Below are 25,287 nucleotides of genomic sequence, written 5' to 3'. Positions count from 1 at the left end.
GATTGCTGCCTAAACTAAAATGCCAGCTTCTATTAGACAAACTATCTAGGTTTCCTGGTCTACCAGCATCACTTGGAACCACAATTTCAAAATAGGCATTTTCCTATAAAGATAGAGCCAAAATTGCTTCAAGCTGTCCTTAGTGGAAACTAGACTGGCAGAATGACTGTGTAGGATTTGGCAGAGGCAGACAGCAAGGGCTGACTGCGTTGTGACACCCATCAGGCCAGTTCCAAGGGGGAGGGATACTAATTGATCCAGTAGGTATGAGAATCAAACGTGACCTTGGATCCTGGCTCTTTATCTTCCTTCACTCTATTTGAAGCTCTAGCAATTGGGAACACTGTTGGATAGCCCTTAACGAGGGATAATGAATTGCTTGGGTACATTTGGATCAACGTCTCATTTATGTCCAGATGGATTTGCCGAGGGAAGCTCTGAAAGCCGTTATCTTGTGTATCTTTTTGGCAGGAGTTGCAACATTATAGGCATGTGTTGTTTTGCTACTTAACTTGATTGACTTTCAGGGAAAATTCCATTTTATTGATCCGACAATTTCAACCTCAAGAGCAAAGCTGCTAATGGCCAATCTGCATGAGTGCTCTTTTAACCTCCGTCTTTTTGGAGTGTTTGTTTCCCTAGTACCTGTTATAATGGTGGCAGGATAATTCATTCTTTCAAAAGTGAAGCACATCTGGCTGGCTATTATGTCATCATTAAAACCCAGTGTACAACAATAATTCTCCTCTTTAAAAGCTATGCCTTCCTTATGGGGTTTCTTTTTAAATTTCCTTTAAATTTCCTCCTTGGAGCCAACCCCAACGCTGACTCACAAATATAAGATTTATTGATGTGAAGTCATACTGTACCTTGATCGGATTTTTTCTTTGATCATAGCATGTTAGTGTTAGATATCTGTCTCAAAACCAAACTCTCCAGTGAGCACGAACAGAACCTGCCACAAACAGCCCTAAGAAACATAGTAACCACAAGTAATTCATTGCCAATGGGGTCTACCAAATAGAGTTACACATTTGCATATCACCACATTTGAGCCTTTCTTGCCCTATTTATGTTAATGTTTGATTGTGAAGGAGAGGCATTCATCATGAAAATAGCGCTGTGGACAAGGTTAGCTCAACATTCACATTATGAACCCAATTGAATTAAGAGCCCCTTTAAGCCAGTGGTGGGCAAAGGCCAGGTTTGAAGGATTTAAATTATTTACTTTAAAAAACAGAACCCCAAGATACACAAGTTGGACCTACAATAAAATGTTACACTTCCATCCATGCACTGTGTATCCAAGGCACAATTCTTCTTCTTCTCTTCACTCTGATTTAACCTTATCTCCAGCCTCACAGTTCAGCAGATCTTCCCCCAGTCCTTCCTATTGGCCAGTTTCAAAGCACTTTTCTGCCCCACAGCTACTGCCCTCCAGGCTCTGTAGCCCCTTCTCAGATCCAGCAGACTAAGGGTTAGGGTTGTATCTAATGTTTAGAGTAGAGGCTGAAATGAATGGGACTTCAGGCTAATATTGGATGCAACCTATTGGATATTACTCCTTAATTTATGGTTTCAGCCCCACCTTCCTAGTTCCCATTTAGAAAAGTACACTGTCAATACTGTCAACTACACACACACGCGCGCGCGCACACACACACACAGGGCTGCCTTTGGAATTTGCTCAGAAACTTCAGCTGATCCAGAATGTTGTGGCCAGACTGTTGACCTGTGTTGGTTACAGGGAGCATGTGACTCCCTTGTCATGATAGCTTTGGTGGCTACTGGTCTGTTATTGGGCAGAATTCAAAGTGCTGCTTATATCTATAAAGCCCAATATGGTTTGTGGCCAGGCTACCTGAAAGACTGCCTTCTCCCATGTGTCTGCCCAGTCCTTAAAATCGGAAGAGGCCCTTCTTTCTAGACCGGCACCATCAGAGGCACGTTTGGTGCCTATGTGGGAGGGGGCTTTTTCAGTGGCTGCTCCCAGGTTGTGGCGCTCCCTCCCAAGAGAGGCCAGGTTCACCCCCTCTCCATTATTCTTCCGACAGCAGGCAAAGAACGCCCTATTCAAGAAGGCATTTGGCCGGTCTTGTGGGTCTGTGGGCTGGGTGCTGTTTTCATTCTGTTGTTGTTGTTGTTGTTGTTGTTGTTGTTGTTGTTGTTGTTATTTAGAATATTTATATACTGCTCCCCATTGAAAAATTTTGGAGCGGTGTACAAGGAAAAATGAAAATAAAAACAGAATAAAACAGTTAAAACAAAATTTAAAAGAAGCAAAAATCAGAAATCCAAGGCTGCATGTTAGAGAAAGGCTTCTTGGAATAAAGATGTTTTCAGGAGGCGCCGAAAGGAGTACAAGGTTGGCGCCTGCCTGACCTCCAGAGGCAGGGAATTCCACAGGAGGGGCGCCACCACGCTGAAGGCTCTTCCCCTGGTGGATTCCAATCGGAGGATGGATCTAGGTGGAACCACCAGGAGCAGGCCCTCGGATGACCTCAGTGACCGGGCAGGTTGGTAAGGGAGAAGGCGCTCTCTCAGGTATCCTGGTCCCAAGTTGTTTAGGGCTTTGTACACAAGTACAAGAACCTTAAACCTGGCCCGGTAGCGAATAGGCAGCCAGTGCAGTTCCCTCAGCAGAGGAGTTACATGCTGGAAAGGGGCAGCTCCAGACAACAGCCGAGCTGCAGCATTCTGCACTAGCTCCAGCTTCCGGAGCAGCTTCAAGGGCAGCCCCACATAGAGCGCATTGCAGTAATCCAATCTTGAGGTTACCAATGCCTATACCAACGTGGTCAAGCTATCCCTGTCCAGGAGAGGCCGTAGTTGGCGAACCAACCGAAGATGGTAAAAGGCACTCCAAGCCGTGGCGGCTACTTGAGCCTCCAATGACAGAAATGGGTCTAAGAGTACACCCAAACTACAAACCTGTTCTTTCAGAGGCAGTGCAACCCCATCCAGAACAGGCAATGAGCCTGTCTCCCGGACTCGGGAACCACTCACCCACAGGGCTTCCATCTTGCCAGGATTCAGTCTCAGTTTATTGGCCCTCATACAGCCCATTACTGAGTCTAGGCACTGGTCCAGGACCTGCACAGCCTCACCTGATTCAGTTGTCACAGGGAGATAGAGCTGCGTGTCATCAGCGTATTGATGGCATTTAGCTCCAAATCCCCTAATGACCGCTCCCAACGGCTTCATATAGATGTTAAATAACATTGGGGACAAGATGGTGCCCTGCGGCACTCCATAGCTCAATTGCCAGGAGGCCGAGGACTGGTCACCCAATGCTACTGTCTGTGTGATATGTGGATGTATATACCTTTAAGAGGCCTGTATCCCTATGCCTGAGGGATACTACAGTCTGAAAATGACCCCGTGGGTGGGATCGGAACCACTGTAACACAGTGCCTCCGATGCCAATCCCACGGAGTCGATCCAGGAGGATACCATGGTCGATGGTATCAAAAGCCGCTGAGAGATCGAGCAGGATTAACAGGGTTGCATTCCCCCTGTCCCTCTCTCGATAAAGGTCATCCATCAGGGCGACCAAGGCTGAGTCAGTCCCGGAACCAGATCGGAACCCAGACTGGAATGGATCTAGATAATCAGTATCCTCCAAGAGTGCCTGCAGTTGCTCTGCCACAACCCTCTCAAGTACCTTCCCTAAAAAAGGAGTGTTAGCAACTGGGCGGTAGTTGCCTAATACCATCGGGTCCAGGGTGGGCTTCTTCAGGAGTGGTCACACTACTGCCTCCTTAAGGACAGCAGGGACCACCCCTTCCCTGAGAGAAGCATTTATCACCCCCTGGACCCACCCAGTCAGACCCCCTCGGCTTGCTTTTATAAGCCAGGAGGGACAGGGATCGAGAGGGCAAGTGGTCGGTCGCACTGCTGCAAGCACCTTGTCCACATCATCAGGCCGCAATAACTGGAACTGATCCCACAAAATTGGGCAGATGGTGGCATCGGACACCTCAACTGGAGCTGCACTAAAAACAACGTCAAGCTCGCTGCGGAGAGAAGCGATCTTGTCCTCAAAGTGTGATGCAAAAAGGTCACAGCGGGTCCTTGATGGAGCCAGGGCCCCATTTGCTGGGGAGGATGTTAGCAGCCCCCGGACCACCCGAAAGAGCTCCGCTGGACGGCTACTCGAGGACGCAATGGAGGCAGCAAAATAAGCCTTCTTTGCTGCCCGCACTGCCACGCAATAGGCACGATTATGCGCTCTACAGCGTGCTCGGTCATCTTCGCTTCGAGTCTTGCACCATTTACGCTCCAGCCGACGTCCAGCCTGTTTCATTGACCGCAACGCAGGTGCAATCAAGTCAATGGCCCTCCGCATCTCACCATTCCACAGTGAGGCTTGGGCCTCGGCTGGATCACCAGCTCTCTCCACTGGAAAATCCCCAAGAGCATTCAGAAATCCATTGGATTCCATTAGTCTCCTGGGGCGGACCATCCGAATGGGTCCCTCACCCTTGCAGGAGGGTAGTAACGCCGTGAGTTCAAATCTCATCAGGAAATGGTCCGACTATGACAATGGGGTTACTTGGACCCCCCCAATCTTCAGACTACCCATCTCACAGCTTGGAGCAAAAACCAAATCAAGGGTATGCCCTGCTTCATGTGTTGGGCCAATGACAAACTGAGACAGCCCCATGGTTGTCATGGAGGCCATAAAGTCCCGAGCCGGAGCCCCAGAGACAGCCTCAGCGTGAAAGTTGAAGTCGCCCAGAACCACCATCCTGGGTTCCTCCAACACCACACTTGAGACTGTTATGACTGATAACTGATTGTTATGCATTTATTGTATTTTAATGTGTTTTGTTGTTTTGATCTATTTTAAATTGTTTTGAAAGTTGCCTTGAGTGCCATTTTTTTAATAGAAAGGCAGGGTATCAATCAATCAATCAGTCAAATAAGTAACTAAATAAATAAATCTGCTACCGGCATGGCAGGGAACTGTTGTGCCTCCTGCTTGCACCTTAAGCCCTTTGAGCCTGGAGGGCCAGTGGCTGTCATTCTTCATGCTGGGGTTTGGGAATGTCAGCCCTTTCTCTTTCTGTGATGTTCTGTCAGGCTGGTCTAGCTGACTGAAGGGAAATATGCACTGAAATTGAGCCCCACACACAGTCTAGAGAATTCCCAGAATTCAGGGAGCAGAAACGATAATCAAAGAAGACAGTCAGGCTGTCACATTCATGCATATTAAGCTATTTCCATTGGATGGTTTGTTTTGCCCCCTGCCTCTGTTCATAGGGCTTTGTTTCCAGACCCTTGATCATCCTGGTTGCCCTCCTCTGAACCCCCTCAAGCTTGTCTGCGTCTTTCTTGAAGTGTGGTGCCCAGAACTGGACGCAATACTCAAGATGAGGCCTAACCAGTGCCAAATAGAGGGGAACCAGTAATTCGCGTGATTTGGACACTATACTTCTATTAATGCAGCCCCAAATAGCATTTGCTTTTTTTGCAGCCACATCACACTGTTGGCTCATATTCAGCTTGTGATCTACAATAATTCCAAGATCCTTCTCGCTTGTAGTATTGCTGAGTGAAGTATTCCCCGATCTTGTAACTGTGCATTTGGTTTCTTTTTCCTAGATGTAGAATTTGGCATTTAACCCTATTAAATTTCATTCTGTTGTTTTCAGCCCAGCACTCCAGCCTAGCAAGATCTCTTTGAAGTTTGTTTCTGTCTTCCAGGGTATTAGCTATTCCACCCAATTTTGTGTCATCTGCAAATCTGATAAGCGTTCCCTGCACCTTGTCATCCAAATCATTAATAAAAATGTTGAAGAGCACTGGGCCCTGGACTGAGCCCTGCAGTACCCCACTCGTTACCTCCCCCTAGTTTGAGAAGGTACCGTTGATAAGCACTCTTTGAATCTGATTCTGTAGCCAACTGTGGATCCACTTAATAGTTGTTCCATTTAGTCCATTTTTAGCTAATTTGTAAATCAGAATATCATGGGCACTTTGTCAAAAGCTTTGCTGAAGTCAAGATATATTATGTCCACAGCATTCCCACAGTCCACAAGGGAGGTTTCCTGATCAAAAAATGAGATCAGATTAGTCTGACAGGATTTGTTCTTGACAAATCCATGCTGGCTTCTAGTAATCACTGCATTGTTTTCAAGGTGCTTACAGATTGACTTCTTTATAATCTGCTCCAAAATTTTCCCAGGGATAGATTTCAGACTGACTTGTGTGTAGTTCCCAGCTTCCTCCTTTTGCCCTTTTTGAAGATAGGGACAATGTTAGCCCTCTCAGTTGTCCAGCACCTCACCCGTCTTCCATGATTTTGCAAAGATAATGGACAAAGGTTCTGAGAGTTCTTCCGCTAGCTCCTTCATTACTCTTGGATGCAGTTCATTGGGCCCTGGAGATTTGAACTCATTCAAAGAAATTAGGTGTTCCTTGACCATTTGTTTATCAATCTCAAACTGCAATCCTGCCTCCTCAACTTGTGCTTAATTTTTTTCCAGGGGTGTGTGTGTCATAGACCCACTTTTGGGGGAAGACTGAGCCAAAGTAGGAATTGAGCACTTTGGCCTTTCTTTGTAATCTGTTAACAATTTGCCATCCTCATTAATACTTTCCTCTTGTTTTACAGTGATCACATTTTGGCAATAAAGCCATTGGTATAGGCCAGGTTCAGCATTAGAAGAAGTGATGACGATGTTACACACAACTCTTTCTGAACCATTCACTTGCACGGGAAAAGACCCACACCTGAAAGTTGCTTTCCTTCCATCTTGTCACTGTAATCAAGGACAAATAATCCTTTGGGTTATAACCAGGGATGGATTGCAATCCACTCTATGGGGTCAATTCCCTGGGAAGTTCTCCTGCATAAGCCCCATTGACATGAATAGGAGCTTGCATCGGAGAACTTGGCTGTGGGTTGGAATGACTACTTGTGTCCCCCAAAATAATGTTTTGGCTACCTAGTAGTCTTAATTCATTTCATCAGTAAGGCAAACAAGACACAAGGCTGCTCATGCATTCAGGCATCCTATGCAGCCTTTTCTCTCCTCTGGATTATGGGTTTGTCATGAAATGCAGTTGCCAAGAGAGTGAGGATACTTTTCCCAATAGTGCCATTTAGAATCATAGAATCATAGAATAGCAGAGTTGGAAGGGGCCTATAAGACCATCGAGTCCAAACCCCTGCTCAATGTAGGAATCCACCTTAAAGCATACATGACAGATGGTTGTCCAGGTGCCTCTTGAATGCCTCTAGTGTGGGAGAGCCCACAATCTTCCTAGGTAACTGGTTCCATTGTCGTACTGCTCTAACAGGAAGTTTTTCCTGATGTCCAGTCGGAATCTTTCTTCCTTGAGCCCGTTATTCCGTGTCCTGCACTCTGGGAGGATCGAGAAGAGATCCTGGCCCTCCTCTGTGTGACAACCATTCAAGTATTTGAAGAGTGCTATCATGTCTCTCCTCAATCTTCTCTTCTCCAGGCTAAACATGCCCAGTTCTTTCAGTCTCTCTTCATTGGGCTTTGTTTCCAGACCCCTGATCATCCTGGTTGCCCTCCTCTGAACACGCTCCAGCTTGTCTGCGTCCTTCTTGAAGTGTGGTGCCCAGAACTGGACGCAATACTCAAGATGAGGCTTAACCAGGGCCGAATAGCATGGATCTTTGGCATACAGATCTCAGGTCTGTGGTCCTCCTTGTTGTTGCTTCTGGCTGTGTCTAGTTAATTAAACAGCTAAGGGTGTGCCTTGTATCCCTGGATACAACTTCTCTTTCATTCTTTAGCACAAGCCACCTTTCTTCCTTGTTTGTGAGTGAAGCTAGGGCTAATCCCCCTCAAGAGCCCTCTGTGTGTGTGTTCAGGCCTTCTTGCAGGTGATGTGCCTGAGTGACAAGAACTTTGCTTGCTGAGTCACTCTGTACAAACAGCAGGAATAAGCAAAAAGGCTGCTGTCTGATTTCCGTCTCAAGATTATTACAGTCCCAAACATAGCCACTGGCTGACTTCCCTAACATTCTTTTGCTGTAGATAACCCTAGCATTTCTCTCTCTCTCTCTCTCTCTCTCTCTCTCTCTCTCTCTCTCTCTCTCTCTCTCTCTCTCTCTCTCTCTCTCTGTGAAAGAGAACACATCAGTGCCTGCCATGAATGGGAGATTTCACTCCTGTGCACTCATTCTTATTTGTCCTTGTTGCTTTCCCATCTGATGATATCTACATGCACTTACTAAAATATTCCAAAGTACGCACCTGGGTTTCATTTTGAAATGCTGCCCTCCATTGATAAACAGCAAGTGCATTAAGCTTGTTCCTCCAGAGATTATAAAGACTTGCAAATTGTCACATTCAGAAAGGGACTGCTGAAAACTTGCATGCAATCACAACACGATTCCTTCCTGTTGCTACTGGCAGAATTGGCAGACTCGACAAAAGCTTAAGTTGCAACACATGTATGTGAGCCAGGGTCTTTGCTTTCCCCAGACAGAGATATTTCCTTTGGTTCTGTGCCGGTTAATAGTAGATTTGTTTTCAAATCATCTCTTGCAAATTGCGGCAGGTGCACATCATTTTATAGCCCTACATGGACATCTAAGAGAAAGATGCTATTTTAGTACCCAGCATGGCTGCCCTAAATGGATTAACTTGGGAAGACTAAATCTTAAATACATACTCATCAAATTAGAAGCATTTATGCACAAGAGCAGCACCATCTTTTAATATTTAGGGAACATGTTGCTACAACACTCACATTTAATAAATCATGCTATAAAAGATCCTATACTACTCATTTTAAGATGTGTTGAGGACACATTAATTAATGTTCATTTTTTTGTCAGTTGCATCTTCCTGAAACTGAACTGAACCATGTTTACCCCCCTAGGGTTTATTCTAACATTTCCGTTCCAGAAGCATTAACAGGAGCTGAGTATCTTTTTTCCCCCCTGGCTACTCTTAAATTAGTAAATGTAGCAATATGCACAATCCAGCCGGTTGCTGTATGCAAAATCACTGCCAGACACATAGAAACTGTAAACATAACAACTGTTGTCTGGATTTTGTTTGCTTTCTTTACAGCAGGGGAACTCTCCTGCAAGACAGCATTTCACGAAACATTCCTGGTTGTATTTTAGAAGCCTTCCAAAATCTAAAAATGCAGTAGTGAATGATGCACATAGGGATGGAGGGAGAAACAGAGGGGGGGGATCTTTCCTTATGTCTGGATAGTTAGGTGATTTTCTTATGATAATATTTTGTTGTGACAGGGCCATCTCCCAGTTGTAACTTCAGTATCAAAAAGCCTGTGATTATGACATGTGGTTGGTGTGTGTGTGTGTGTGTGTGTGTGTGTGTGTGTGTGTAGGCAGGGCCTGTATATAGCAAGCACATAAGTGTACATATGAAGCAGCCTCATATTAAGCCCAATATGGTTTAATCAGGAGTAGGCAACTTGGTGCTCTCCAGATGTTTTGGAATACAGCCCCATCATTTTTTATCTTTGGCCATGTTGGCTGGGGCTGATGGGAGTTATAGTCCAAAACATGTGGTGGGCACCATGTTGCCTACTCCTGTTCTACCCTGATAAGCAGGGTCTCAGGAAGAGGCTCTTTCTCAGCACTTGCCACCACTTTTCAATGGTAGACGCCAGAGACTGACTGCATGCGAAGCATGTGCTCAACCCTGGTGCAATGCATCTCTTTGTACTCTGCCCGGCCTGGTGCCATGGTCAGTGGAGGCTGGGCCTTCCATGACCAGGCGTAGTTGGGGCTTTGCCCCACCCCCCACTGCAACATTGTTCCCAATTACAGAACTGTAGTCTAGGGCCACAGTGATTTCCTTCCCTGTATGTACATAGCAGCCATTCACTGATATGGGAGAAAGTAAAAGGTTAACTGTGGGTTAACTGCAGCCCCTGCCCCTGCCCCTATTGCCTTTGAAGTTTGGGGAAAGTTGATCACCCTCTCACTTATGGTCCAAATTGTAGTCTGCTCACTTCCAAGAAAACACCAACCACTTTCTTCACAGCCTCACTCCTCATGTGTCACTTTCCAACCCCAGGTTCTGCTTCTTGGTATGATAGTGAAAAGTGAGGCTACAGTATATGTAATGTAACCCAGGTAACGGGATGATATTGACACTGGTGATGCATGAAAATTTTTATTGATGCACATTCTGATAGATCCCTCTTCTAATCACCCTGTGCATACTCCAGAGCTAACAACATATAACATGTGTGCAACTGAACCTGAGTATTCCCTACACACACACAGACACACAGACACAGACACAGACACACACCCCGTTCAGGGAAGGAAAGGGCCAATTTTTGAGTAGCGAACAACAGGGGGATGCTTGGATAACCATTTCCCTATTTTATTTTTTAACAATTATTCTTTTAAATTGTAAATTTCAACTATTCAATAAACTGGTTTGCGGTTGTCATGTTGCGTTTCGTATATTTGTTGCTATTTCTATTGCTGGTTTTGTTGTTGGTTTTGATTGCTATTTGGGTTGTGTTCTTACTGTTTTTATGGTACTTTTATCAGTCTTAATATTGGACTAGTTTTGTGGATTTATTGCTGTACGTCACCTTGGGAGGGCTTCAGCCCAGAACAGCGGCCAAGAAACCCCCCACTCTCCAAACTCTGCTCAGGGGTTGTCATGTTGTGCAAACTTACATGAGTTATGTGAGGATAGAGTAGACCTACTGAAAACAGTTGGATTGACTAACTTAAATCCTATTGCAATCGATGTGTCTTCTTTAAGCATCACTTAGCCTAGAACCAACCCACTGTTTGTTCAGTGGTATTTGTCTTTTAGGTATTATTTATACCTTTATTGTTAGTGCTGCTTTCATGTAAAATCAGACCGAAATTATTTTGCTGATGCTTGAAGAGTTGGAGCCAGACTTAGTCAGGCTTATAGCAAGTCCTTAAAAGAGTTAGTTGTAATGAATTGATTTTAATGGTTTTATTTGAAGCATAACTAAGTATGGATCTAACTCATTATATTTTGGAATTGAGATGCTTATTGTGATATGCACATTTTTAAAATTGAATTTGTATTTTTGTCTCTGCGTGTTGTGAACTACTTTGGAAACATCACAAGTATTCCTTGTGAAATACGTAGTAGCATATACATATATAACTTAAAGGCCCAGCTCGTAGTAGGTTAAATTCTAATCTACCAGGAGCAGGGTCTTTACAATGGTGGCTCTGGCATTGGGAAACACACTTGTATTCTCTCCTGGTCTGCTTTCATACGCAAATAACTGCTGGGCATTTGTGGATTAGGGGAGAACATATATATATATATATATATATATATATATATATATATATATATATATTCATTCATTCTCTGGTGTTGTTATTTGCATGGGTTGTTTTTCATTTTTAAATTATTATAAACCACCTTTAGCTTTCTGTTGAAAGGTAGTCTATAAATATTATCAATCCAGAATATTTGCCAGAAATAAATCATTCAATATTTTTCATGTTTGTTTTATTCAGTTTCAGTTTTTAGATGAACAGATATTTCCTGCTGCTTGTAATTAGAAATAACATAGTTACATGTATAGCAGGGGTAGGGAAGCTCTTTCAGCCCAAGAGACAAATTTAATTGGGGGCTGCATTTCAGGGCTAGGCAGGGCCAAATGTAAAGGGGGCAGAGCTAAAGGCAAAAGGTATGGGCCCAACCCCCCTCCCGCCAATTCTAGCATATTTCAGCTAAAAGCGCTTACTGCCTGTACCTGAGCCTTTGGAGAGACATTTCAACCTTTTAAAACATGGGGGAAAGCTGCACAGAAATCCAGGATATTGCCAAATGTTAGGTGGTTGTGGGAAAGGGGGTGGGACTGTGGGAAGGGGGCATGGCCATCTGGAGACCCCCTAGGGCCAGATTGGGACCCCAGGAGGGCAGATTTTGTTCCTGCGCCTGATGTTCCCCTCCCTGATATATAGGGAACTATAGGACTATTCCATTAGCCACGTTTGGGAATCAAGTCCTAGAATGTGTCTGCGACCCTTCCACCGTGATTGTTCTCCAAATCTATAATGCTGTTATTGTTGTCTTTTTGTTAACCAGTTGATGATGCAGTTATCACAATGCAGCATCTATTATGAGAGTGCTGGTCCAGAAAAACGATACAAAGGTGTGCAGGGTTAGTAGGGAACCAAGATTAGCAACTGGTGGGAATATTTCCTAAAGTCTGACACTATCAAAGGCTGCCTATATGTTTTAAAAGACCTGCAGTGGCTGTGGGGTAGCACTGTGTCGGTTATACAACGCAGCAGCCACCTTGAAGCCACAGTGGGACTTTCCTGCAAAGTTCCACATTTAATAAGTTGGGGACTTACCCCAACTTTTTAGGCTGGAGTGAAGTTTATACAGCTCTTCTGTCGTCTAACCTTGCTTCAGCATAGATGTAGAGGTGTTCCTGGGTGGAAGGGACCCCTGATTGGTCGCTGGAAGCCTGGGCAGAGGTCAGGGGGTGGGTGGAAAGTGAGAGCACGAGTGAGGAAGGGAAGGGCGCATGTCAGCATCAGTAAGGAAACCAAACCAAACCAGGCCTCATGCATCACACAAAGGACAAAAGCCAAGGTATGTTAACTGCTAACCCCGCATCCTCCCTCTGTGTTGGGATTAGCGTCCACCACCCCGGAGCGGAGATTGTTGTTTTTAAAGGTGGAGACAACCTGGCGCTGTCAAGGCAGGGCCTCAGGTGATCTTCTTGTGACCTGATGAAACAAACACAAGCTTGGCAGATTATCCTTAGCCCATGTGACATTTGATTTCTGTTATGAATGGAAACCATATAACTGCTGATAGATGGCCATTTATCACTTTTTTAAAAATACACTGAAAGAAGACAGCAATTGTCTTATGAACATTATTTATGTTTTCAGCAGGAGTACCCAATATTTCATCTCCAATATGAGAGTGTGATTGTATTGTTATTTTCTTTGGCTTCTGAGCAACACTGACAACAATTTACATGTTGCAGCTGTTTTGTTTTGCATTTGAGTATTAGATTAGCAAAATGTTACTATTTAACAGATTTTGTTCCATTTGCCCTGCTGTGTAGCTTCAAAAGAAGGTGACAGGATGGAGATGGGGTGGAGAATATTTTTCTTTTTAAATAAAAAGCTTATTTGATCTGGTTGCTAAGGCGCAAGAATGTGAAAGATGAGCAATGTGCTGTTGAATTCAGAAGTACATGGGTCTAGCTATGAGCTCAATCAGTGTAATTCCCTTTAACATCTACAGACATACATTCTAAATATGGTAGAAATAGTTTGAACACATATTTGCTGCTTACAGGTTAAAGAATGTCCAGTTCCTCCACACTTAAAATTGTATGTCTGTCTTTATCCAAAGATACCCCAGTGGCCACTTAGATTAATTACAGGGCCATTTTAACCTGGCCCCCATCTATATGACAATGGGATTGCTCCTCATTAAATATAAACCCGAATTTTCATTAATTCGAATGTAGGTAAAAAGCGTCACTCTGCAGCAGCAATAGTGATTTATTTCCTGAATGTGCACATGCGCATTATCGCATACAGGAAGCTATGGAGGAGAGAGTTGCGAAGCTATACATTTTATATGGGGAGCTCCGCAGATTCGTAGAACAGACAAACTGGGAGCAGGGGGGGGGGAGGAAAGATGCAGCACAAGGAAAGGAATGAGGCCACAGAGGAAAAGGAACGAGGCAGCAGAACATGTCTCTTTTGTCTGGCTCCCCGTTTCCCCCTCTTTGTTTTTGTGAACTTCCCAGAGGTTCACATATTGGGCAGTACAGAAATGCACTAAATATATAAATACATAAATAAATTTGTTTTAATAAGCTTTCTCTGCGGAGCTTGGCAGAGAAACTTCAAACTAAAATCGGTGTGAACTAACAAGGCAGTCGATTGGTGTGAAATCATGTTGTCCTACCCTCAAAGCTCTGCCCACATGTCAAAATCTGATTTAACTCCCCCAAAGACACATAGCCATAACACGGTGCAAACTCAGACGTGATCTAAAAGTCGCAGTAAATTGTGAATGCGAAAATGTGCATTATCGCAGTTAAAACCCATCACTGCGGCGAATGGACGGCTGCATCTTGTAACCTAAAACATGAATATGCGCCTTTAGGTCGGGGTAAACAAGCCATATAGACAAGCCCCTGGTTCACATGTCTCAGCCAATTCCTGGGGTGTTTAATGCCGGACTTGTGTGTGTGTGTGAGAGAGAGAGAGCTTGCTTACCTCTTTTTTCAATTAAGAACTCAGAATGGGGTGTTCCTGGGTGGTTTTGTGATGTTCAAATTTGAAAACTCTGGGTTGTTCATGGATTAAACAACCCAGAGTTAACCCAACAGCAAACCCGGGGCAATCATTCTTGAATTGTTAATTGAATATGGAAGTGGTGAGCCGCGTGCTTACTCACTCCCATGCACTCCCAGTAATTCCTGAATTTAAAAACTCTGGAATTGGCTATGATGTGTGAAGTGGGTCACAGTGATGGTTTCTCTAGAACTGGGGTTGGCAAACTTTTTCTGTTGAGGGCCGCACTCCCTCTGGGTAATCTGTCAACAGCCACATGTCAGTGGTAAGCAGGACTGAAGCCAGCGGTGAGCAAGGCCAGAGCCAAAAGTGGGTGTCACCCCTTTTCTTTCTCCCCCTCTTCCTTCTCATGCTGCACGCTGCCAGGGAAATGTTAGATTGCTCTTGCCAGAGGTCTCTTGCACCCAGGCTCATGTTCTGTACCAGGAGATGTGAATTGGGTAAATGCTGGTCAAAAACCAACTGAAATAAATTTCTCCGACATCCTATTCCATGTAACTAAACTTAAGATCAGGACACTCCGTTTACCTGTCGTTATATATGTGACACACCCAAAACTATTTGTGTATAGCCAGTATTTGAATAGTATATTTCTGGATCCAAAGTCTTATTTTTCACTCATTGGATGCTACTCCTGAAACTTGAAAGTCAAAAGGCATACAAGAGAACATATAAATTCAACTATTATAAATGACTATGATTTAATGCCTCAGGGTTTTTGGTATAAATAGGGAGTGAAGAGCTATGCCCTTCAACTTTTGTTATTTTGCTTTTTCTGTTTTATAAGCCTTTGTCAAATGAAAGTCTTCTCCTTTGCAACATACTCCACCTTGCTTTTGACTGGCTTTCATAGTGCAATATTAGAATATTTTGTTGACGTGCCAAGTTATATGTTCAAACTATATTCATGCACATTTGTGAGAATTTGCGTCTTTCCTGTTTAGCACAGGAAGATGACAAAGGTATGTTTATGTCTCCAAGGGAAATGGATCCAACTGGGAATTCAAAGATAGCACAAAACCTACTAACATAATTCTGGGTTTTTATAGAGATTGATGTAACCGGTTGAATCAGACAATGAAACAACAATTCACAAACAGAGTGGTGCATTTTATAATAGTACCTTTTCTAGAGATAAATCAGTAAAAGGATACATCAGAACTCACTTTTCTTGGTTATAAACACTTTTCTCCAGTGCTTAATTAACTTGCTGCGATTGTTATAATCAGCTATTTCACTGTGTGTATATATACACAGGCAGGGAAACGGTATATATAAGCACAAGTGAAATCAAACTGAGTGTACTGGCCCATCAAGATGAATGTCACTGAATATCAGTTGCTGGGGAGCAGCAGCAGCAGTACTTTTCCAAAAGCATCGGCCACTGTAGGAAACAGGATCCTGAGTATTATGGACTTTTGGCTTGATTCAGCAGACCTTTTCTTATGATGTACAATATGTGAATTTCCAGTTTGTTTCCTAGTGATCTGCTTTCTGCATAGGAATTTGAGTCCTCAAGCATATGGTTAATAAACAACTTATTGCATTTTATCCTCTTAGTTTGTACAAGGTTATTGAGCGCTTTTCAGGTGTACAGCACCCAAGCTCTGCAATGCACACACACAATATTTTTGGCTTGCATTGCTCCCTGCCAGCCTGTACTAGGGTATAGGCTGTGAGTGGAAATATTATGGAGAACAAAGTTCACACAGCAATTCCCTACCCTCTTGGTTCTGGTTATAGGCTCAATTGGGGGAATGTGAAACCACTCAAGTGTCCCTTGACCTAGGGAACTGATGAAATATATATATATATATATATATATATATATATATATATATATATATATATCTCCCCACCTTGTAATGGCCTGCTGCCTAAAGTTTTTGTTCAGCAACTCCTCTGGCTTCTGGAATTTCAGCAGGAAACAGTACTCACATGCTTCCAGGTATACCTATATATGTAAGAGCTTGTAACTTATTCCAAAAAAAGAATACAGTCCTTTATATTCCTAGAATACTGAATTCTACAGCTAATACCACGTTGATCATTTTTGTACTTTCATAGAATTGTAGCAAATGCACAGCTCCACTATTATGGGATTAAAATCGAATTATGCTCCCCAATCTTGATGGAAACGAATATTGCATAGATGCTAACAAGTCACAGGCCCTTTTCAGACAATACACTAAACCATGCTGCTTAACCACAAAACGGTTAATGGAATGCTTAACCATGATTAATGGTGTCTGACACACGTTTTCCCTAACCATCTGCCCCTGCACTAACCATGGCTAAAAGTGTTGTCTGACACGTGACTGTGGTTAAGGGTTTAAGGCAAAGAGCTTCCAATATAGAGTTGCCTAATTAGGCAGGGCCGCTCTAGCCAGCGGGCTCTATGGCTGCTCTGGACTGCTGATGGATACGCTTGCTGTGACTGCCATTTCGTGTTTTGCATTAGTTTTTTGGAGTGATTTTGCTCTTCTTAGCAGAGCATGCTTACAGTAGAGCTTTTCAAATACCCACTTGCAATTTCCCCATATGAAGCATCCATTTCTCCCTCCTTTTTGAAGCACCATTACACCCCTCAGGTTCTGATTACTGTGGCAGCACTGCCTGATGATGCAGCTAGTGCAGCCGTCCAGGAAGGCTTTCGCCTCCCCTGTGATGACTGTAGATGTATAGCAGGCATAGCAATGCAGAAAGCAAAGGAACTGCTCACTAAACGAGGCAATGCATGCATAGAATTGCAGATTTCCTTGGTGCCTGCTCTAAAATGACGGCCATAACTGCCAGGGCTCCTAGCGCTAGGGCTGCTGAGATACAGGGTGATGAGTTGGAGGAATCAGGTGTTCCACTAACAACTTTGTGGTTAAAGAAAACTTAACCACAAAAGGGTTAAAAGTGTTGTCTGCAAGTATTCCGCATGTGGTTTGCATTAACTACAGCAGAACATGGTTAAGCTAACCACAAAGCCCAGAGTGTCGTCTGAACCAGGCCTAAGGCTCAGTGTTTCTGAGGACTTATGAAAGTATGAAAAAATGGCTCCTCTTGATGCGGAGGTGAATTAGTTCTACTGAGTACTCAATATTCAGGCAAACATACACAGAAAACACGGCTTTATTGACTGCATTTGCCAACACATTGAAGAATGCAAAGGTATTTCTTTTTTCATAAGCAAATGGGCCATGGTCCCAATGTGTATTAAAGCATACACTGAATCGAAACATGATGAAAATTATGGCAGACAGACCTAGTCCAAGGCAACACAAACAGCATGCATAATACAGCTTTCACACAGAACAACTTTGATACATTATATTGCTTTAAGGATTAACTAACATGAAAATGTACAAAAAGGAGAAATAGGTTTTTGCCTTAATGAAAAATACATTTTTCTCTACAAAGGAATTTCTAATACAAGAAAATAAATATTGCAACATAAGCCAAAAATAATTTAAAATTGCTCTTTTCAATATATTTTCAATATTTCTCTTTTATATTAACAAATGGCACATCACTTTCTTTGAAACAAAGAAAACCAGAAGGGCTTTGCCTCCTGTGACATTCATATCGTTTCCTGTAACTGATATGTGGAGTGGGCCTGTTTTGTGTCTGTGTGGAATGGCGCAAAGTATAAATGAGTTTCCTTAAAGAACAACCAAATGAGCACACCTACCTGGTAACAGGAGATGGAGTCTTTTTGTGACTGGTTGCAAGACTTGATTTTGAGGAGTTGAGGGAAAAAGAATAGGCGGGATTAAACTCCTTCCCTTTCCCTTCTGTAGAAATGGCTAATTCCCCATTGTGCTTTGAAGAAAAGCACTACCAAATATTTGTTTCATTTTAAAATAATAATCATCACATCAATTTACAAACGATTCAAAATGTATGCCACGAAACAGCTACCTCAGAAAACCTAAGAAGGCAAAGTGAGTGTGGAAAATCCAAATTGTCTCTAGGAAATTCCATTCAACATTGAGGCTTTAAAAGCAAAGTGATTTTTACTGATGAACCAAAAAGGAGTATCATTATTACCATGTTAATACCTAAGCATGATGCTGCTTCCCAAAGGAAATGGGATTCACCCTTTACAGTGCAAATGTCAATGCTTGAAGTTCACACATCTTCTTAAAGACCTTTGTTTAATAAAATAGACCATTTATGCTTTTTTCTGTTCATCTCAAAATACATTTACAGTGCATCAAAAATACTTTCCATGTACAATTTCTTCTTCTTTTATGCAAATCTTTCTTGTTGTTTCTGAAGGAAAAATATCAGGTGCTAAACAGCAAAAGAAGATTGGAGTTATTCTTAAAAGAATTTTGATTAATATTCACATAACTGGCCACTGAGCACAAGCTAATATCCAGGATCATAGTGACACTATTGGAAACCGTATAAAAGAATCAGTGATGGAAATTATTTAAAATAAACCAGAGGCGGATTTTCACTATCAGAACATAGTCCCTTTTCATTAGAAATGCCATTTGCGTAGAGCAACCTGTTAGCGTAGTCAGCCAGGTATACCAAAACTCAGGTGCTGGAGAGGAGCTTGAACTAACCCCAGATCTGGAGCACTTGCTTCACTACACAGTTGCACCACATTACACTAGTGAAGTGGCAGCTTGCAGGGCTTCTTCTACAACTCCAGAGACTGTAGCTTGGATCCAAGGCACTCGCTGTCCTTCAACATATCGGTAGAGACCAATTGTCAAATTAGGAACAGTCTTGATAGTACAAGCACATTGAAGAATCCAAATCAAGACATTCCTTAGCAGTTATGCAAAAATATCATCACTTTATCATAGCAACAAGGTAAAAGGCGTATGTATCCTATTGTATGGTTGTCCACGGGTTGGATCCAATGGGGCTTCAATGACTAGATGTGTGTGTGTGTGTGATTTTTACTGATTCACCCCTCACACAAAATCTGAAGAATAGGAGGTGCACAGCTGTAGAGGGAATCAGCAAAACTCCCCTCCCCTGACTTTTGTTTGTGGAAGCCTCCTCTGGATCCAAGCCATTTCAGTGAACAGAGGTACCTTTGGATACAAATAGAGATAATTAGACATTCTAGTTAGAACTAATGCTGAATTCCTGTTTCCTAGTAATTCTAGTGAAGTCTTTTGTATCCTTTTCTTCCATTTTCAGCTTTAACTCCCCATACAATAAAGCCCCACCCAATAAATGTGGCTCCCTTTTTATATTCTGATTGCAAAATCATGATAGCTATGAACATAAGCATGACATACAAAGTGTGTGATCCAAAATTCCATTGAGCTCTGTAGTTCCATGTGAGCAGTAGTTCCATCCTTCTCCTCAGTTCTGAAGAATGCTCCAGGTATGAAGCTCCATGGTGTGTACGGAGCAGTTCATGAGACTTTATGAACAGAGCCCTATGAATGCAGTGAAGATTCTACAGCAGGGTAAAGTATTTCTTCTTTTTCATCTTTTAAATTTTTTAGTTTTGGTTCACAATTACTTATTCACAGTAACAATGGAGTGTCTTATAGTTCTACATATGATCCAAATAAAGAAGATAGGTGCTGGTTTAGTTTGGTTGTTCTTTAAAGTTTGCCATAAAGTTTGTCCCTTTTGCTGTCCTGTACTAAGTGAGCAGGCAAGTAATGCAGTAGCTGATGAATGAAGCTGTGTACAGTGAGATTTCTGATTTTTTTCTCTTTTTTTAAGCTATAGTTGAACTGAAGCACACGGAAGCAAGATCCATTAAAAGGCAGCATATTGATTATTTGTATGACATAACTAGGATATTGTAGCTAAAGCCTAGCAAGCTTGATAAGATAAAACTAAGTCCTATTTACTGTATTCAACATTATCTGAACATACCAAGCCTTAATTAAAAGTAGAATTTACTTACCAACCCATATGGGTTAGGCTAATATCGAATTGTTCAATTTCAGTCAGTGTTTTTGAAAAATAATTTAGCAAATTAAACTTCACAAATCATGGGGAAAACCACGTGTATTTGGCTCTTGATTTTGGTTTCTTTTCAGAATAAAGATTTTCCAAATTGTAGCTCAACTGGAGTGATATTAAGGACTTGGAAGGCTTGTAAAATGACTTGATTCTCAAAAACAAAAACAAAAACAAGGAGAGCCAGTATTTGGCATCAAAGAACATAAAACCAATATTGCTCAGATTGGAATGAGCAAAGAGCATCAGAAATCAAAATAGTGGAAGGTGGTCCAAATGATAAAAGCATCATCTTCAGCAAGCTTGCAATCTAATGCCTCAGCTGTGTCATGAACACGGATTTAGTCCTTTTGTAGTTAAACAACTTTCATTCATTTTTTTGTTTTCAAATAACAAGTTTCCTGTTTCTGGCTGTGCTATTTTATTCTCAAAATATTCTTTGGCATCCATAAAAGAATTTGACTGATTCATCTGAACAACTGCAAGGTCTTCGTCTCCCCCAGTTTGACAGTGATGGGTTAACAAGCAGAAGTGTCCCAGTATATAGATATAGATATAGATACACACACACATATTTAAAACAACATACCAACAACAAAAAGTATTAGTGAACTTCACTTTTCTTTTTGTTTTTGTTCCCTGAGCTCACACTGGGGTCACTCCCATAAAGCATGTAGCAAACCTTAACTGTGACCTTTGAAGCCAAAATTGAAGTAATGGTGTAATTAAGTGCAAACATGGAGATCTGTGTGACTCATAGGTAACATGGGCTTTTGAACGACACTTAAGGCTTATTAAAGACAATTTCTGCACAACATTACTGAAATATTTAGAATGCGGAATTCTGTGAATCACCCTCCTATGATGAGTCAACGGCTTGCTTTTAGGATTTTACTTTTGAAATGGAAAGATAGAAAGGGGAGAAGCTCATCAATTTAGTTACAACGTTTAGAGAAAGAAACAAAGTGGCAAAGGCAAATAGCCTCTCAAGGATGTCTACAACCAAATGACCATTTCTGTACAGAGGAAGCTTATATGTTTTGCTCCCAGAACAGGTAGAGCCATTATTTGCCTGTTTATGCTGAAAGTACAGACTTGACCTCTTTTTCAAGGTTGGGAACTGAACCCAGTTGGTGACGATTTTTGAAAACTTTGAACTATTTCCCTATCTGGTTTATGTCCCCCGCTGATCTCTATTTTGGCCCAAGTGTTTTGGTAAAAGGCTACTTTAATCAACCTGAGGAAATTATGGGAATTGCTTCAAATAACCAAAGGTTTATGTTTTACCAATAAATAATATCCAAAGTTACTCAGGAGAGATACTGATAGACAATAGAGCAGCTTTAACAAAGATATGCAATTCTTTTATCTACTGTGAGCCTTGGATGAGTGTTTATAGTGCTGCCCAGCTGATAGTTGGAGTGATAGGGCTAAATCTTGGTTCTTGGCCCTTTGGACGGACTCTGATTGAACTGGAGAGGTGAGAAAGAAAAATCAAGGATTTAATAGACCATAAATACAATGTTGTTTTCCTCCACCTATTAAGTGCTTTCTTCAAATAAGCTTGTTGTGCTTCTTTAAAAAAAATTCGCTTATTTTACTTCATAGTTGCTAACACAGAGACATACATACATGCTGACAAATCCTACAGACAAGCGTGTGCGTGCAAACACACACACGCATACACACACACACACACACACACACTTACTTTTCCATTAAGTTCTGTGTATATAGTTGGCTACCTTAGTAGTACTCCCATTCTGTACCCTGCCAAACAGAGGCAATAACACCAGGCAGACCATGAAATCTATTCGCTTGGTTTAAATAATGCCCATAAAGCTGTCATCCCTGCATGAACAACAGGTACTGGCAATCTCACACCTCCTCATTAAAATTCTAAGATGTCCTGCTCACTACCAGCAAGCGATAAGTCCCTAATAATGCACATGCTTGCGTTTTGTTTAACCAGGAAATGCAAGATTTGACTAAGAAGGGCTAGCTACTGTTACAGTATATAAGTCTATGTTGGTGGTGCTTTGAGCTGTGTCTCAGGCATATAGAGAAGAGGAAAAACAACAGTGCTCATTTTTGAACTATATATACAAATTAAAAACAAACAAATAAACAAACTGAAAACCTCTGTTATGCTACCAGGCGGAAATTGGACATGGCAGTTGTAACTGTATTTAGGCCTCACAAGAGCTGTCACAATTGGTCCGACTGGCGTATTACGATGCCAAAATACTCATTCTGAAATTATCCTCATTTCCTGAATCTAACTGGCTATGGTGCCCTCTGCCACTACCAGATTCTGTGTCAGAGTCACTCATTTCTGCATCCGAAAAGTAACCATCAGTCTCATTGTCAAAATGGTGTAAGATAACCTTTGATTTTTCACTTCCTGGAGGTCCATTAACCATCTCAGGCTTCTCGTTCTGTGATCTCCGTGTCCCTCTGCCGTCTTTTGGTAATTTGAATCTCACTACTGTTTTCGGACAACCTAATGAATCAGGCACTTTAACCAGGGAATTGGGATCAGAAGCAGCGTATTTCACTGGTTCCCCATCATTGCTTAGGTTAGTTATCAGACTCTGGGAGGCTTGAGAATCATTTGCTTTTGGAAGAGGAGGTGAAAGATGAGAACAGCTCTTCCTAGTTGTCCTTTTGACTTCACACATCACTTTGTGTTCTGGCTGAAGTTTGTCCATACCCTTCTCTGCTTTGCTGTTCCTTAAATCGTGGGATGACGTTTTTGTGGTGTTATCTGACACGTAGCTCACATTAGTCCACTGATTTGAATCCTCTTCCTGGTGTCGCTTAAATACATTCAAGCCATTTCTTGCAGGTTTCTTCTTAGTGTGTGTTCTCATTTTGCTCTTTGCTTTCTTTGTTGCGTCACCCTGCTTCAATGGAGACTTCAAGGAATGATCCATCATAAAACTTAACAAGGTCTCTTCATCTTGTAAAAGTTCCTCAGAAAGGCCTGGAGTGGTATCTTCGTGATGGCCATTGTTCAAGGACCACTCACTCATTGCCATATTCTCTGTGGTAATCTGTACAGATTGAGCCAGCCAGTTGTTGAAGAAGGTCCCATCAATGGGGAAGGAAGTTGACAAACCTATAAAAATAACGGTAGAAAAGGCACAAAATGCATTGTAAGTCAGACATTCAAACGTTTTTTCCTATAAATATAACCACAGTTTTAATGGGGAGCTAAATATTTGGGGAGTTAATTAGGCAGGCAGAGGTTGAAGAAATATGTAGCATTACGTTTTATTTAAGACTGATTAGTCTGGGAAACCCTGAATGTGAATTACACTGCCACCTACTTGCATCAAATACTTCATAATGCCTAAATACAGAAACCTAATATAGTAAGTTAAATGGCAGGGGGTCAACAAAATATTGCTTGAACTAACTAATGAGCCTAGTGCCCCACACAAACCCACATTTCTATGTGTCTCCTTTCCCTTCCCCACATGTCATTCCTCTTCCTCTCTCCCTGCTTGGTCTCCCATTTTACATGTCTCCTTTTTCCCTCCTGGAATTTTCCCCTCTCCATCTCTGTTCTCACCTGGTCTTCACTGATTATTCACCTATTTACTTATTTATCAGATATAAATATCACTTACCATATTTAAAAGTTATCTCTAAATGGTTAAAGTCTCATTCAGCTTCCAGTTCTGTTTTCTGCTTTCATTGTCCTTCCCTTCCCCTGAGCTTCCTCTGTTCCACCTCCTTCCATCTTGTGTCTCTCTGTTATTTGTTCATCTCCCCCCTTGTCCTGTTCCTCCTCCTGTTTCCTTCTCCCAACACACTCAGCCAGGATCCTGGGCAATGGCTTTTGAAGGTCTGCTGCGTGAACCCTGGAGCCATTTCTCTTCATGACAAGGGACCTGGGTGAGTCAGTCATGTGCTGCATGCACGCACAGTCGCATTTTAGCTTTGGTGGTGGTTGACTCATTCGGGGGTTTTCTTCTCTAACTTTTTTTTTTTTTTGGTACTTCTGCAAACCTCAGGGCACAGCCAAGCCTGCTGATCCCTCCCTTTTGTTTGTGGGCAGTGCCAGTTTTGCTATGTAAATACTGGCACTCCATGCTGAGCATCAGAAATAGGGGAAATGATGAAGTTCTACAGTTTGGGCAAGGTGAACAAGAGGAGAATCAGAAACTCTACATGGACGGGAGGGGCCGTAGCTCAGTGGGATAGAGCACACGCTTTGCATGCAGGAGGTCCCAGGTTCAATCCCTAGCTTCTCCAGATAGGAAAGGAATCCTGCCTGAAATCTTGGGAGAGCCACTGTCAGTCAGTGTCGACAATACTGGGCTAGATAGACCAATGGTCTGACTCAGTATAAAGCAGCTTCCTATGTGCCTATGGCAACATAGAGTGACCTGGTTTGCATGAGCAAAACAGCTGGGCAGGATTTGTATATTCAATGCCCAGCCACAGCTTGTGGTATCATGCAAACCCAGGGATTGCGGGTTATGTGAGGTTTAAACAAGCCTCACATAACCCAACAACAGACAATGGGTTATATGAGGGTTGTTTAACCCTTGCATAACCAGCGGTCACTGGGTTTGCATAACAAGACAAGCTGCGGCCAGGCACTGAATATTCAAAATGGTCTCCCATATGTGCTGCTGCCATGGTGGGCTGTTCGACTCTATGAGCTGGCTCAATGACTTGGGAGGGTAGGTGATGATCAAAATAACCAACCAACATAAAGTAAATGGAAGTTCACAATTATGCTAGTAATTCCTCATCCTCATAATGTATCCTTTTTGTATAATGTATTAGTAGATTTGAGGCTCAGAATTCAATAAACGCTATGTCAGGGTCAGCAGCAGCAAGAAATGCCTGTATCAGTTTTTAGGGCCTCTATGTCACAACCTGACAGGCAGTCCTGCTAAAAAAAAAAAATCCTTTATTACAGAGTGAAGAAGACTTCACCAAGCAGTAGAGGATTTCTTTCTTTCATAATTTCAAGCATTATTTTGTTCTGTAATACATAGTATTCCTAAGGT

The 25,287-nt window shown here is 42.3% G+C and overlaps 1 protein-coding gene across 3 annotated transcripts in view; it reads right to left on the bottom strand.

Moving 5' to 3' along the window:
* Window positions 1–17,422: 17,422 nt before the first annotated feature.
* JADE2 (jade family PHD finger 2) overlaps window positions 17,423–25,287 on the bottom strand; it is a 186,643-nt gene continuing 178,778 nt past the window's right edge. For all 3 annotated transcript variants that reach the window (XM_063120744.1, XM_063120745.1, XM_063120746.1), the window contains one exon: window positions 17,423–23,378. In XM_063120744.1, coding sequence (XP_062976814.1) covers window positions 22,489–23,378 — 890 coding nt within the window. In that variant the 3' untranslated portion in view covers window positions 17,423–22,488. The remainder of the gene's footprint in view (window positions 23,379–25,287) is intronic.

The sequence above is a fragment of the Elgaria multicarinata genome, chromosome 3 (assembly GCF_023053635.1).
Source record: "Elgaria multicarinata webbii isolate HBS135686 ecotype San Diego chromosome 3, rElgMul1.1.pri, whole genome shotgun sequence".
Taxonomy (NCBI): domain Eukaryota; kingdom Metazoa; phylum Chordata; class Lepidosauria; order Squamata; family Anguidae; genus Elgaria; species Elgaria multicarinata.
The sequence above is the reverse complement of the archived record's forward strand: the minus strand, read 5'-3'. Positions and strand labels throughout refer to the sequence as shown.